This window comes from Rattus norvegicus, chromosome 9 (genome assembly GCF_021556685.1).
Source record: "Rattus norvegicus strain SHRSP/BbbUtx chromosome 9, alternate assembly SHRSP_T2T, whole genome shotgun sequence".
Lineage (NCBI taxonomy): Eukaryota > Metazoa > Chordata > Mammalia > Rodentia > Muridae > Rattus > Rattus norvegicus.
In genome coordinates this window covers 128,422,246-128,439,031 of record NC_141542.1, presented here as the reverse complement: position 1 = coordinate 128,439,031, position 16,786 = coordinate 128,422,246, and the positions used below count along the sequence as shown (strand labels likewise).

General features: G+C 39.8%; 1 protein-coding gene across 8 annotated transcripts in view; it reads right to left on the bottom strand.

The window, feature by feature from the left end:
- Positions 1-16,786, bottom strand: part of Yes1 (YES proto-oncogene 1, Src family tyrosine kinase) — a 75,915-nt gene that overhangs the window by 15,155 nt on the left and 43,974 nt on the right. For all 8 annotated transcript variants that reach the window (XM_087564756.1, NM_033298.2, NM_001398585.1 and 5 more), the window contains exons 9-10: positions 7,756-7,832; positions 6,165-6,318 (exon numbers count right to left, since the gene is read on the bottom strand). In XM_087564756.1, the coding sequence (XP_087420882.1) occupies positions 6,165-6,318; positions 7,756-7,832 (231 nt within the window). The remainder of the gene's footprint in view (positions 1-6,164; positions 6,319-7,755; positions 7,833-16,786) is intronic.

Genomic DNA, 16,786 nt, shown 5'->3' with positions numbered 1-16,786 from the left:
ATCTTTAAACACAGAAAATATGGAAAATAGCAATTCAATTTTTCTATTAAATCTGTTTCTTTTATTTAATGATATAAAAATTGCTGGTAGAATCAGAATGTAATTCAGTAAACACTAGTAGAGATTTTTCTTTTCTCCATCTTTATTAAATTGGGTATTTCTTATTTACATTTCGATTGTTATTCCCTTCACCGGTTTCAAGGCAAACATCCCCTTAACTCCTCACCCCTCCCCTTCTAGACGGGCTTCCCCTCCCCATCCTCCCCCCTAACCACCCTCCCCCACAACAATCATGTTCACTGGGGGTTCAGTCTTGGCAGGACCAAGGGCTTCCCCTTCCACTGGGATATTCACTGCTACCTATGAGGTTGGAGCCCAGGGTCAGTCCATGTATAGTCTTTAGGTAGTGGCTTAGTCCCTGGAAGCTCTGGTTGGTTGGCATTGTTGTTCATATGGGGTCTCGAGCCCCTTCAAGCTCTTCCAGTTCTTTCTCTGATTCCTTCAACAGGGGTCCCGTTCTTACTTCAGTGGTTTGCTGCTGGCATTCGTCTATGTATTTGCTGTATTCTGGCTGTGTCTCTCAGGGGAGATCTACATCCGGTTCCTGTCGGCCTGCACTTCTTTGCTTCATCCATCTTATCTAGATTGGGGTTATCGTTAAGTAGAGCATTGTTCAACTTCCATGTATACGTGGGTGTTCTTCCCTTATTGTTATTGAAGACCAGTTTTAGCCCGTGGTGGTCTGATAGGACGCATGGGATTATGTCTATCTTTCTGTACCTGTTGAGGCCTGTTTTATGACCAATTATATGGTCAATTTTGGAGAAAGTACCGTGTGGAGCTGAGAAGAAGGTATATCCTTTTGTTTTAGGATAGAATGTTCTATAAATATCTGTTAAGTCCATTTGGTTTATAACTTCTGTTAGTCTGTCTATGTCTCTGCTTAATTTCTGTTTCCATGATCTGTCCATTGATGAGAGTCGGGTATCGAAATCTCCTACTATTATTGTGTGAGGTGCAATGTGTGCTTTGAGCTTTAGTAAGGTTTCTTTTATGTATGTAGGTGCCCTTGTATTTGGAGCATAGATAGTTAGGATTGAGAGTTCATCTTGGTGGGTTTTTTCCTTTGATGAATATGAAGTGTCCTTCCTTATCTTTTTTGATGACTTTTGGATGACAATTGATTTTATTCGATATTAGAATGGCTACTCTGGCTTGCTTCTTCCGACCATTTGCTTGGAAAGTTGTTTTCCAGCCTTTCACTCTGAGGTAGTGTCTGTCTTTGTCTCTGAGGTGTGTTTCCTGTAGGCAGAGAAATGCTGGGTCCTCATTATGTGTCCAGTTTGTTATCTGTGTCTTTTTAATTGGGAAATTGAGTCAACTGATGTTGAGAGATATTATGGAATAGTGATTGTTGCTTCTCGTCATGTTCGTATTTGGAGGTGAGATTTTGTGTGCTTGTCTTCTCTTTTGTTGCAAAATGATTAGTTTCTTGATTTTTCTAGGGTGTAGCTTGCTTCCTTGTATTGGATTTACCATTTATTATCCTTAGTAGGGCTGGATTTGTAGAAAGATATCGTGTAAATTTGGTTTTGTCATGGAATACCTTGGTTTCTCCATCTATGTTAATTGAGAGTTTTGCAGGATACAGCAACCTGGGCTGGCATTTGTGTTCTCTTAGGGTCTGTATGTCATCTGTCCAGGATCTTCTGGCTTTCATAGTCTCTGGTGAGAAGTCTGGTGTAATTCAGATAGGTCTGCCTTTATATGTTACTTGACCTTTTTCCCTTACTGCTTTTAATATTCTTTCTTTGTTTTGTGCATTTGGTATTTTGACTATTATGTGATGGGAGGAGTTTCTTTTCTGGTTCAATACATTTGGAGTTCTGTAGGCTTCTTTTTTTTTTTTTTTTTTTTTTTTTTTGTTCTTTTTTTCGGAGCTGGGGACCGAACCCAGGGCCTTGCGCTTCCTAGGCAAGCGCTCTACCACTGAGCTAAATCCCCAACCCCCTGTAGGCTTCTTGCATATTTATGGGCATCTCTTTTTTTAGGTTAGGGAAAGTTTTCTTCTATGATTTTGTTGAAGATATTTTCTGGTCCTTTGAGTTGGGAGTCTTCACTCTCTTCTATACCTATTATCCTTAGGTTTGATCTTCTCATTGTGTCCTAGATTTCCTGTATGTTTTGGGCCAGTAGCTTTTTATGTTTTACATTATCTTTGACACTTGTGTCGATGATTTCTATGGAATCTTCTGCTCATGAGATTCTCTCTCTATCTCTTGTATTCACTTTGTGATGCTTGTATCTATGGCTCCTTGTGTCTTCCTTTGGTTTTCTATATCCAGGGTTGTCTCCCTTTGTGCTTTCTTCATTGTTCCTATTTCCATTTTCAATTCCTTCACCTGTTTGATTGTGTTTTCCTGCAATTCTTTCAGGGATTTTTGTGTTTCCTCTCTAAGGGCTTGTACTTGTTTACTTGTGTTTTCCTGCATTTCTCTAAGGGAGTTCTTTATGTCTTTCTTAAAGTCCTCCATCATCATGATCAAATGTGATTTTAAATCTAGATCTTGCTTTTCTGGTGTGTTTGGATATTCCCTGTTTGCTTTGGTGGGAGAACTGGGCTCCAATGATGCCATGTAGTCTTGGTTTTTGTTGGTTGGGTTCCTGTGCTTGCCTCTTGCCATCAGGTTGTCTCTGGTGTTACCTTGTTCTGCTATTTCTGGCAGTGGCTTGACCGTCCTATAGGTCTGTGTATCAGGAGTGCTGTAGACCTGTTTTCCTGTTTTTTTTCAGCCAGTTATGGGAAGAGAGTGTTCTGCTTTCGGGCGTGTAGTCTTTCCTGTCTACTGGCTTTCAGCTGTTCCTGTGGGCTTGTGTCCTGAATTCACCAAGCAGGTCACTTGGAGCAGAAAAGTTGGTCTTAACTCTGGTCTCGGGCCTGAAGTCGCTCTTGAGGGCTGGCTTTCAACTGTCTGTGAGGGCAGCAACCAGAAGGGCCTGCCCCGACTTCTGGGTTCCTGTGCGCAGGGGTCCCTGATGGCACTAGGTGTTTTCCTCTAGAATCTGAAATGTGGGCAGAGAGAATTCTCCTCTGGTTTCCCAGGTGTGTCTGCTCCTGTGAAGGTCTAGTTCTCCCTTCCATGGAATTTGGGTGCAGGGAGCTGTTTGACCGGGTCCCTTCAGATCTGGGCACAGTCTGGACCGCAGGGTTCCTGCAGCTTCAGTGCCCCTATCTTCCTGTTCCCAGAGGCTGTAAACAGTTTCCTCTTGGGCCAGGGATGTGGGCAAAGGTGGGCAGAAGTGGCATTCTCTCCTGCCCTGCAGTCTCAGGACTGCTCACAAGTAGTAGAGGTTTTAATAAGACAAAAATGTAGATTATAAAATCTGCAACTTTTGAGGGTACAAGGGTATTGTAATCTTGCAATACACACTCACACACACACACACCCACACGCACACGCACACGCACACACCCCCCTTAGGCTGACCGTAAATTTTCACAATCCTGTCTGAACTTCCTGAAAGCTGGGATTACAATCATTTGCTAAATCAAACTAAATCTGTAGCTGTTTTTGCTTGTGTATTTGTGTGTGTGTATGTGTGTGTGTGTGTGTATGTGTGTGTGTGTGTGTGTGTGTGTGTGTAATTCAAGGTGAATGGAGATTAAAACCTCATGCTTGTATCTCCCCTTGTTGTGCTTTTTGAGAAAGGATCAGGTGGTCTCTAACTTGCTATCTATTAGCGAATGACTGTGACTACCGATACTTCTGTCTATAACTCAAAAGTACTTGGTTTAGAGACATGAAATACTATATCATTATAAAAATCAACAACTTCAAGGTCATTTGTCATCCAGTGGCTATACCTAATTATGACTGAAGGCATAGTCTGTGTAATAGCTACTGGCTTTTGCTCATAATCTTTTCTGTATTTTGTGGTGTCTTTGCAAAAGTGTTTATTGTGTGTCTGGGTGTGTGCATATGCCATGGAACTTGTATGAAGGTCAGAAGACAACTTTGTGGAGTTGGCTCTATCTTTCTACCTTTACATGGGTTCCAAGGATCAAACTCAGGTCAATAGGCTTGAGAAGCAAGAACATTTGCCAGCTGAACCATCTCACCAGTCCTTGTGTTATCATTTTTAAAACACCATGTTAATTTACACAAATATTTAATGTATGATTTTAATATATAAGCACTATGATTATTATGGGCACACAAACAACAAAACTTTCATAAAATGTATATTTATGCTAATAAAAGTATTGGTAATATATATGTTTAAAAGTGATCATATATATTTATAGCATATATTAATATATATAAGAGTTCTTAGATATTAGGAAAAAATCATTCAATTTTCACTTGTCACAGTAACAAGAGGTTTCATTAGTGAGTGGCAGTTAAACTTAGCCTTAAACAAATGGTTAGGATTTTCTAAGTCAAGATTATAGGAACCTATGATTAGTTGGAGGTAAGTATACTTAGGATAGGGGTAGAGACAGAAAGGAGTAGAGAAGACAGTGAGTTAAGAGCACTGGCTGCTTTTCTAGAGGACATGGTTTGATCCTCAGCACCTGGCAGCTAACTTCCATTTGTCATTCCAGCTCCAGGGAACCTGATACCCTCCCTCTTCTGGCTTCCACAGGTACTGCATGCATGCAGTGCACAGACATAACATGCAAGCGAAACACCCACGCAAATAAAATAAAAATAAATCCTTTTTAAAAACAGGAGTTAAATGGGTGATGGTGGTAGACACCTTTAATCCAAGCTCAGAGTTGAAAGCTGTCTGGGTCCAGAGTGAGTTCCTGGACAGCCAACGTTACAGAGAGAAAGCCTGTCTTAAAAAAGAAAAACAAAAGCCTGGAGCTAAATCATGGTTTTTCTACCTTGGCAATGCTGACTATTCTGGGTATGGTGATTATTTTCTGTGTTTGATTACTGGCCTGTATGTTACAGCATGTTTAGCCTCTGTCTACCTGATGTTGACAATGTTTCTAGACATTGCTGAGGTCTCCTTGGGGTAGGAAGAAATAATGCTTGATTGGGAATCACCTCCAATTTAAGACAACAGTTTAAATAACAGCTTGCCAAGTTTGTTTAAAAAGAGTAACAAAACATTTATATGAGACAGAGGAGAGAGCTCAATGGGTCGAGTGCTTGCTGTTCTTGAGGACTTGAGTATGGATTCCTAGAACCCATGTAAAGCTATAACTTGTCTTCTGATCTTTGCATGCTTACTGTATGATGTGTGTAGCTGTACTCATACACACAAACACATGCACACACAAAGAATAAATAAAATATACTGCTAACATCCTAAAGAAAGTAACAAGGATATTTTATCTTCTATATTTATAATACAAAAGTATCTTGTATTTCTTTGCAGGAATTAACTATTAGAAAGCTGAAGTATTGTTTATTAGATATAATTTTTTGAATAATACCAATGTTTCTGAGTCCTCTGCAAAAAATCTAGAACTATTTCATTAACTTTTTAAAAATTTTTTATTTTTAAGCTTCAAAAAATTTTTTTGTGTGTATGCATGTGTACATGTATTTGAGGGCAGGCTATTCATGCCATAGCATGGTACGGCAGACAGGACAATTGGAGGGAGTTGTTTCCTTTTTTCTACCTTGTCAAGACAGAGTCTCTCATTTCTGATACTAATCTACCTACTGCAGGTTAGCTGTCCTGCCAGCTTTTCAATGATGCTCTTGCCTTCACCTTCCATCTTCCCTATGGGATGTTGGGGTTACAGACGACAGGGTTTCTAGGATAAACAAAGACCATCAGGCTTTGCATTCAAAGTGCTTTACTGGGCCCTCTCCTTATCCCCCATCCCCCCAAATTCTATTGACTTCTAACATCTCATAGATAGAGTTGCTTTGCTGCATGGGAAATACCCACCCAGAGGCATTTAGTCTACAGACAATTTTGGGTCAGGTCCACATGAACATGCATGTTACATGGTGGGCAAAATGGCAGCCTCATAACTACATGTGTGCTGGCAGCCTCATAACTACAAGTGTGCTGACAGCCAGGCAGGGACCTGGCTATCCACTAGAACTATTTGTATTCCATAAGGCTCTAGATATTCAAAACAGTATTAAGACAAGCACAGAGCATTATATCATAAGCATCTATGTATGTTACTTTACCTTGTCTTGCTGTGTATTCATTGTCTTCAATTAGTCTTGCTAAGCCAAAATCTGCTATTTTGCATACAAGATTTTCTCCCACAAGAATATTAGCAGCTCGGAGATCTCGGTGAATATAGTTCATTCTTTCAATATATGCCATGCCATCAGCAATCTTAAGGGAGGAAAAAAAAAGATGCAAAATATATGATGCAAAGGGAAGAAGAGACTTCTGGTTAAACAAAAGGGGCTGTTGAAAAACTAGGTAGCTCAAAGACAACGACAGTAACAGACATAGTCTAGATCACAACAACAAAAACAACATCAAAAAACCCTGCAACTACAACAACAAAAAAATTAAAAAGCTAAATTAATCTTTATACCCCAAGATGGCAAGAAAAAAAATCAACACAGATTTTGGAGAGCAAGATTTTAAGTCTAGAGTATACCCTGCCACTATGACCAGCACAATGTCCTATTTTTTTTGTCAATGGTTGGAAGAAGGTGCATCATAAAACAAAACAAAAACCCATACAACCCAAGGTGCTGAAGTACCAACAAATTATATAGCTTGTTGCTCAGATATGGCCACAGCCCATTTCATATGAGAAAGTTAAAAAAGAAAGGCTTTAACATTTTTTTTAAAGGGCTGTGAAAACTAATGAGGCCCAACAGAGTTTGTATGTGGCTTATAAAGCCCAGGTCATTTACCTAAGGTTTTGTTTTTTTTTTTTTTATTAGAAGAAAAGGTCTGCCATTCTTCCAAGAGAAAGTGCCTAATAGCCTAATATGAAGAGCCTACCATATGCCTGTCTCCTCTGAAGTTACTCTACATTATCAGATGCTATAGATATGTGGATTCTTATTGATAGGAAAGAGCTGCAGAAGCAACCTCATCCACTGTAACCAATAAATAGTCCCTGCAATACTTGCCATCTATCTTAGTAGAAACTTCGCAACCAAAATTCAGAAGTATAAAAAACTAACTCTTAGCTGTATATTATCTGAATTCTTGTTTTAGACTAGAATAAATAAAAAAATTCAGCACACTTTCAGGTTTTAATATTTGGGATAACCTTCATCCACCTTAGTCTACCTTCCTTCCTTTTCTTTCTGAATAACCTTCATCCTTCTTAATTTTCTTGTCTTTCTCTCTCTTTCTTCTTTTTTCTTTTTGTTTGGTTTTTCAAGACAAGGTTTCTCTGTGTAGCGCTGGCTGTCCTAAAACTCATTCTGCAGACCATGCTGGCCTTGGACTCAGAGATTGGCCTGCCTCTACCTTCTGAGTGCTAGGATTAAAAGTGTGTGCTGCCACTTCCACCCAGCCCATCTTAATTTTCTTACATTTATCTGTTGAAATGAAAATACACTTTGTATTTCCGGATGAACTGTGTCAAAGGCCACATGACACAGGGCAGTACCTAACTGGGAGAGCTAGTGCATTCAAATACTGGCTCTGCTACTAAGGAGCTCACACTGAACTATCTTCAATGTTCCTTCCTCGCCTAAAATGCTAGTATTTTATTACACAAAAATTTAACATTATGCTAAGACTCTTCTGCATTTTAAATGTACACTTTCAATTCAAATTGATACATATATATCCAACTACCTGAGCAGCCATATCAACCAGCTGTGGAAGCTTCAAATACTTTCCATCTCCTTCTTTAAGGAAATCTAACAAGCTTCCTGTAAGAGATAGAAAGATATTCTAGAAAAATTCAAACATTACATTAAAATGGACATAAATGCTCTTCAAAACCTTAAACAATTTACCATCAAATCTCACACACACACACACACACACACACACACACACACACACACACACACACACACACACTCATATATCACCATTTAAACTTTGAAAAATCCCAGAGGAGGCTCAAACTGAAAATTTGAAACCTCTTTTGATCACATATTTTAAAAGGAAAAAGTACCAGTATCACATCCCTCTCCTGAGAGGAAACATCACCAGATTAGCTATTCCCACCCCACTTGCTTTGATCAAGCTTCTGTGATAACAAGCAGTGTTAGAACTACAGATTTTAAAGTCGGTTTGATACTAGTATTCAGCTAACAGGGAAGATCCTGAGATAGTTATAATTATGAACAGGCAGCTCATGCTGGTCTGATATGCAGCTCTTAGTGTTAGGAGATGTCACTATGGGGATAGCAAAGTATGACAAATTTAGCAAAGCTCTGGTTGTTTTCTCTCTACTGTGAATTAAGATCATACAACATCATATAAACCCAAATCAAGTCACATTTTTATTAAAAGAAAAACCAACAAAAACATAAAAAATCATTTTCATAAGAAAGATTTCAGATTAAAAGACTCAAAAGAAAAATGACAATTGAATATTGGGTTTGACAATGGATTCCACACTAGATCAGGGCAGTATAATTGGTAGAACTGGTCAAAGCAGGGAGACAAATTCTAAGGAATGAGAGTAACATGAACAGAACTTATGGGCAGGGCTGGCGCCAGCAAAGCTCAGTGGTACAGCATGCTCTTAGCATATACAAGGTCCCGGGTTTGATTGTCAGCACAACAGCAGGAGAAAACACAACAAAGAAATCAAGAACAACAAGAAAACCTGTCTGTACACGAAGCAATAGAATGACAAAGCAAGGGAGGCAATAAGCTTTGATGGGTTGTAAGGGTCTACTGTTAAGTAACTAAATAGTAAAATGAGGAATCACTGCATTTTAAAAACAAAGAGGACTTTTGTTATATTCTATATTTCCAACCTAGAAACAGTTAATGAAATTATAGAACAGAACTCTAGCATTTTCTCCCAATTTAAAAAAAATCAATAATTAAGCTATATAGATGGTCCATTAGACTTACCTCCATTTGACTTCTTATACTAGTAATACGTTGGTTTAAAATTTCTTTCTTGTCCTTTTATCCCTTCCAGTTCTATTTTATTTAATATACTCATTCAAATGTCACAGGTGGCAGTTGTTTGCAGTCCAAACATATTCCAAAAGAGCCATATACTTTGGGACATTAGGTATATGTTGGCTATCAATTAATAGGCAATTGTTTTTAGTCCTTTTAGAGGGATCCTCCCCCACCCCTGTTGCAAATTTGTAGTGGGTAGATGCCCCCATCACCACCACTAGAGGGAACTATATCATCAGCTAAGGTGGATTACTAGAAACCTGACAAAGTAGTAACTTAACTAGTTTAATTCAAAAAAGTAAAGCATGAAAATTTAAAAATAGATTCAATTCAAAAAGGGTAGATTCAGGTTAATCAGCACCAATTCGTCACTTGCTGGTTCCTATTCTAAAGCATCAATGGCCTAGAAATAGGATCAACCTTGCCTGGCTTTGCCCCTGGCTCTAACTGGCTGTTATGTAAGAGCCCATGTGTGCCTGGGTTGGGGAGGATGAGAAGTTTTAAATGACAGCAGGGAAAACAGTTTCTAGAAATCCTGTGTGTAAGAAAATGTATTTATATAAAATGAGGCAAAAATGATTCTCTCGAATATCTTTCCCTTAGTGCTACAGATACAGGTTTATCACTTTAATTCAACTTTTCTATACTTTTCTACTGTCCTAGCAATCTATTTCCTTTAGTTAAATCTACTTTCGAAAGACTCAAGCTGCCTAATTTTCCTTTAAAGTCTCATAAGATCCTGTGGGATAACTAGGAATAAACACTATTCCATTAAAAAAGTATCACATTTCCTCCTTTCAAAAGTCTACAGAAAAATCATGTTAGAAAACTAGATACGGCTCCCAAACCCCTTGGGGGGGGGGGAGAGAGAGAGAGAGAGAGAGAGAGAGAGAGAGAGAGAGCGAGCGCGCGAGCGAGCGCGAGCTCACCGACCTGGACAGGTGGGCACACCTGAGACTGCAGAGCAGGACAGACCACTAATACTGCCCACCCCTGCCCACATCCCCATCCCTGGCCCAAGAGGAAACTGTAAATGGCCTCTGGGCACTCGAACAGCAGATCCCCCCCAGTCCAGACACCGCCAGGACCTGAAGGGAACGGGTCAACAGTTCTCTGCACCCAAATCCCATGGGAGGGAGAGCCAAACCTTCAGAGGGGTAGATATGCCTGGGAACCAGAAGAGACTATACTCTGTCCACATTTCTGACTCCAGAGGAAAACACCTAACACCATCTGGGACCCCAGTGCACCAGGGCTCCAGGAAAAGGCAGTGCAGATCCTCCTGGTTGCCGCCCTCACCGAGAGCTCAAAAGCAGCCCCCCACGAGCAAACTTGAGCTTCGTGACCACAGGTAGAAACAACTTTTCTGCTCCAAGTGACCTGCCTGGTGGACTCAGGACACAGGCCCACAGAAACAGCTAAAGACCAGTAGACAGGAAAGACTACACGCCCGAAAGCAGAACACTCTGTTCCCATAACTGGCTGAAAGAAAACAGGAAAACAGGTCTACAGCACTCCTGATACACAGACCTATAGGACGTTCTAGCCACTGGCAGATAGCAGAACAAGGTAACACCAGAGACAACCTGATGGCGAGAGGCAAATGCAGGAACCCAAGCAACAGAAACCAAGACTACATGGCATCATTGGAGCCCAGTTCTAACACCGAAGCAAACACTGAATATCCAAACACACCAGAAAAGCAAGATCTAGATTTAAAATCATATTTGGTCATGATGATGGAGGACTTCAAGAAAGACATAAAGAACTCCCCTAGAGAAATGCAGGAAAACACAAGTAAACAAGTAGAAGCCTATAGAGAGGAATCACAAAAATCCCTGAAAGAATTCCAGGAAAACACAATCAAACAGTTGAAGGAATTAAAAATGGAAATAGAAGCAATAAATAAAGGATACAGGGAAACAACCCTGGATATAGAAAACCAAAGGAAGAGACAAGGAGCCGTAGATACAAGCATCACAAAGAGAATACAAGAGATAGAAGAGAGAATCTAGGAGCAGAAGATTCCATAGAAATTTGGTCAAAGAAAATGTAAAACGGAAAAAGCTACTGGTCCAAAACATACAGGAAATCCAGGACTCAATGAGAAGATCAAACCTAAGGATAACAGGTATAGACGAGAGTAAAGACTCCCAGCTCAAGAACCAGTAAATATCTTCAACAAAATCATAGAAGAAAACTTCCCTACCCTAAAGAAAGATTTGCCCATAAACATACAAGAAGCCTACAGAACTCCAGATAGATTGGACCAGAAAAGAAACTCCTCCCGTCACATAATAGTCAAAACACCAAATGCACAAAACAAAGAAAGAATATTAAAAGCAGTAAGGGGAAAAAGGTCAAGTAACATATAAAGGCAGACCTATCAGAGTGAGACTATGAAGGCCAGAAGATCCTGTACAGATGTCATACAGACCCTAAGAAACACAAATGCCAGCCCAGGTTGCTGTATCCTGTAAAACTCTCAATTAACATAAATGGAGAAACCAAGGTATTCCATGACAAAACCAAATTTACACAATATCTTTCTAAAAATCCAGCCCTACAAAAAATAATAAATGGTAAAGCCCATAATAAGGAGGCAAGCAACACCCTAGATAAAGCAAGAAACTAATCATCTTGGCAACCAAACAAAGAGAAGAAAAGCACACAAACATAACCTCACATCCAAATATGAATATAACAGGAAGCAATAATCACTATTCCTTAATATCTCTCAACATCAATGGTTTCAACTCCCCAATAAAAAGACATAGATTAACAAACTGGATACGCAATGAGGGCCCTGCATTCTGCTGCCTACAGGAAACACACCTCAGAGACAAAGACAGACACTACCTCAGAGCGAAAGGCTGGAAAACAACTTTCCAAGCAAATGGTCGGAAGAAGCAAGTTGGAAGAGCCATTCTAATATCAAATAAAATCGATTTTCAACTAAAAGTCATCAAAAAAGATAAGGAAGGACACTTTATATTCATCAAAGGAAAAATCCACCAAGATGAACTCTCAATCCTAAATATCTATGCCCCAAATACAAGGGCACGTACATACGTAAAAGAAACCTTACTAAGGCTCAAAGCACACATTGCACCTCACACAATAATAGTAGGAGATTTCAATACCCCACTCTCATCAATGGACAGATCATGGAAAGAGAAATTAAGCAGAGACGTAGACAGACTAAGAGAAGTCATGAACCAAATGACTTAACAGATATTTATAGAACATTCTATCCTAAAGCAAAAGGATATACCTTCTTCTCAGCTCCTCATGGTACTTTCTCCAAAATTGACCATATAATTGGTCATAAAACAGGCCTCAACAGATACAGAAAGATAGAAACAATTCCATGTGTCCTATCAGACCACCGCGGACTAAAGCTGGTCTTCAATAACAATAAGGGAAGAACACCCACGTATACATGGAAGTTGAACAATGCTCTACTTAACGATAACCTCGTCAAGGAAGAAATAAAGAAAGAAATTAAAGACTTCTTAGAATTTAATGAAAATGAAGGTACAACATACTTAAACTTATGGGACACAATGAAAGCTGTGCTAGGAGGAAAACTCATAGCTCTGAGTGCCTGCAGAAAGAAACAAGAGAGAACATATATCAGCAGCTTGACAGCACACCTAAAACCTCTAGAACAAAAAGAAGTAAATACACCCAGGAGGAGCAGAAGGCAGGAAATAATCAAACTCAGAGCTGAAATCAACCAAGTAGAAACAAAAAGGACCATAGAAAGAATCAACAGAACCAAAAGTTGGTTCTTTGAGAAAATCAACAAGATAGATAAACCCTTAGCCAGACTAACGAGAGGACACAGAGAGTGCGTCCAAATTAACAAAATCAGAAATGAAAAGGGAGACATAACTACAGATTCAGAGGAAATTCAAAAAATCATCAGATCTTACTATAAAAACCTATATTCAACAAAATTTGAAAATCTTCAGGAAATGGACAATTTCCTAGACAGATACCAGGTATCGAAGTTAAATCAGGAACAGATAAACCAGTTAAACAACCCCATAACTCCTAAGGAAATAGAAGCAGTCATTAAAGGTCTCCCAACCAAAAAGAGCCCAGGTCCAGACGGGTTTAGTGTAGAATTCTATCAAACCTTCATAGAAGACCTCATACCAATATTATCCAAACTATTCCACAAAATTGAAACAGATGGAGCGCTACCGAATTACTTCTATGAAGCCACAATTACTCTTATACCTAAACCACACAAAGACCCAACAAAGAAAGAGAACTTCAGACCAATTCCCTTATGAATATCGACGCAAAAATACTGAATAAAATTATGGTAGACCGAATCCAAGAACACATCAAAACAATCATCCACCATGATCAAGTAGGCTTCATCCCAGGCATGCAGGAATGGTTTAATATATGGAAAACCATCAATGTGATCCATTATATAAACGAACTGAAAGAACAAAACCACATGATCATTTCATTAGATGCTGAGAAAGCATTTGACAAAATTCAACACCCCTTCATGATAAAAGTCCTGGAAAGAATAGGAATTCAAGGCCCATACCGAAACATAGTAAAAGCCATATACAGCAAACCAGTAGCTAACATTAAACTAAATGGAGAGAAACTTGAAGCAATCCCACTAAAATCAGGGACTAGACAAGGCTGCCCACTCTCTCCCTACTTATTCAATATAGTTCTTGAAGTTCTAGCCAGAGCAATCAGACAACAAAAGGAGGTCAAGGGGATACAGATGGGAAAAGAAGAGGTCAAAATATCACTATTTGCAGATGACATGATAGTATATTTAAGTGATCCCAAAAGTTCCACCAGAGAACTACTAAAGCTGATAAACAACTTCAGCAAAGTGGCTGGGTATAAAATTAACTCAAATAAATCAGTAGCCTTCCTCTACACAAAAGAGAAACAAGCCAAGAAAGAAATTAGGGAAACGACACCCTTCATAATAGTCCCAAATAATATAAAATACCTCGGTGTGACTTTAACCAAGCAAGTAAAAGATCTGTATGAGGGGTTGGGGATTTAGCTCAGTGGTAGAGCGCTTGCCTAGGAAGCGCAAGGCCCTGGGTTCGGTCCCCAGCTCCGGATTAAAAAAAAAAATCTGTATGATAAGAACTTCAAGTCTCTGAAGAAAGAAATTGAAGAAGACCTCAGAAGATGGGAAGATGTCAATGCTCATGGACTGGCAGGATTAACATAGTAAAAATGGCCATTTTACCAAAAGCAATCCACCGATTCAATGCAATTCACATCAAAATACCAATCCAATTCTTCAGAGAGTTAGACAGAACAATTTGCAAATTCATCTGGAATAACAAAAAACCTAGGATAGCTAAAACTATCCTCAACAGTAAAAGGACTTCTGGGCAAATCCCTATCCCTGAACTCAAGCAGTATTACATAGTAATAGTGATAAAAACTGCACAGTATTGGTACAGAGACAGACAGGTAGACCAGTGGAATAGAATTGAAGCCCCAGAAATGAACCCACACACCTATGGTCACTTGATTTTTGACAAAGGAGCCAAAACCATCCAATGGAAAAAAGATAGCATTTTCAGCAAATGGTGCTGGTTCAACTGGAGGTCAGCATGTAGAAGAATGCAGATTGATCCATGCTTATCACCCTGTACAAAGCTTAAGTCCAAGTGGATCAAGAACCTCCACATCAAACCAGATACACTCAAACTAATAGAAGAGAAAGTGGGGAAGCATCTCGAACACATGGGCACTGGAGAAAATTACCTGAACAAAACACCAATGGCTTATGCTGTAAGATCATGAATGGACAAATGGGATCTCATAAAACTGCAAAGCTTCTGTAACGCAAAGGACACTGTTGTTAGGACAAAACGGCAACCAACAGATTGGGAAAAGATCTTTACCAACCCTACAACAGATAGAGGCCTTATATCCAAAATATACAAAGAACTCAAGAAGTTAGACCGCAGGGAGACAAATAACCCTATTAAGAAACGGGGTTCAGAGCTAAACAAAGAATTCACATCTGACGAATGCCGAATGGCTGAGACACACTTAAAGAAACGTTCAACATCTTTAGTCATAAGGGAAATGCAAATCAAAACAACCCTGAGATTTCACCTCACACCAGTGAGAATGGCTAAGATCAAAAACTCAGGTGACAGCAAATGCTGGCAAGGATGTGGAGAAAGAGGAACACTCCTCCATTCTTGGTGGGATTGCAGACTGGTAAAACCATTCTGGAAATCAGTCTGGAGGTTCCTCAGAAAATTGGACATTGAACTGCCTGAGGACCCAGCTATACCTCTCTTGGGCTTATACCCAAAAGATGCCCCAACATATAAAAAAAGACACGTGCTCCACTATGTTCATCGCAGCCTTATTTAGAATAGCCAGAAGCTGGAAAGATCCCAGATGCCCTTCAAGAGAGGAATGGATACAGAAAATGTGGTACATCTACACAATGGAATATTACTCAGCTATCAAAAACAATGACTTTATGAAATTCACAGGCAAATGGGTGGAACTGGAAAATATCATCCTGAGTGTGGTAACCCAATCACAGAAAAACACACATGGTATGCACTCATTGATAAGTGGCTATTAGCCCAAATGCTTGACTTACCCTAGATGCACAGAACACATGAAACTCAAGAAGAATGACCAAAATGCAAATGCTTCACTCCTTCTTTAAAAGGGGAACAAGAATACCCTTGGGAGGGAATAGGGAGGCAAAGTGTAGAACAGAGGCAGAAGGAACACCCATTCAGAGACTGCCCCACGTGTGGCCCATACATATACAAGCCCCCAATCTAGATAAGATGGATGAAGCAAAGAAGTGCAGGCCGACAGGAACCGGATGTAGATCTCCCCTGAGAGACACAGCCAGAATACAGCAAATACATAGACGAATGCCAGCAGCAAACCACTGAAGTAAGAACGGGACCCCTGTTGAAGGAATCAGAGAAAGGACTGGAAGAGCTTGAAGGGGCTCGAGACCCCATATGAACAACAATGCCAACCAACCAGAGCTTCCAGGGACTAGGCCACTACCCAAAGACTGTACATGGACTGACCCTGGGCTCCAACCTCATAGGTAGCAGTGAATATCCCAGTGGAAGGGGAAGCCCTTGGTCCTGCCAAGACTGAACCCCCAGTGAACATGATTGTTGTGGGGGAGGGTGGTTAGGGGGGAGGATGGGGAGGGGAAGCCCATCTAAAAGGGGAGGAGTTAGGGGGATGTTGGCCCAGAAACCGTGAAGCCGGGAAGAGGAATAACAATCGAAATGTAAATAAGAAATACTCAAGTTAATAAAGATAAAAAAAAAAAAAAGTAGATACACTCAAATAGAAAAAAAAAATGGGAAAGAGCCTCAACACATGGGCCCTGGGGAAAATTTCCTGAACAGAACACCAATGGCTTATGCTCTAAGATCAAGAATCAACAAATGGGACCTCATAAAATTGCAAAGCTTCTATAAGGTGAAAGACACTGTCATTAGGACAAAACGGCAACCAGCAGATTGGGAAAAGATCTTTACCAGTCCTACATCTCATAGATAGTATAATATCTAACATATACAAAGAACTCAAAAAATTAGACTCCAGAGAGCCAAATAACCCTATCAAAAATGGGGTACAGGTGAGGAATATCGAATAGCTGAAAAGCATCTACACAAATGTTCAACATCCTTCGTCATCAGGAAAATGTCTGAGATTC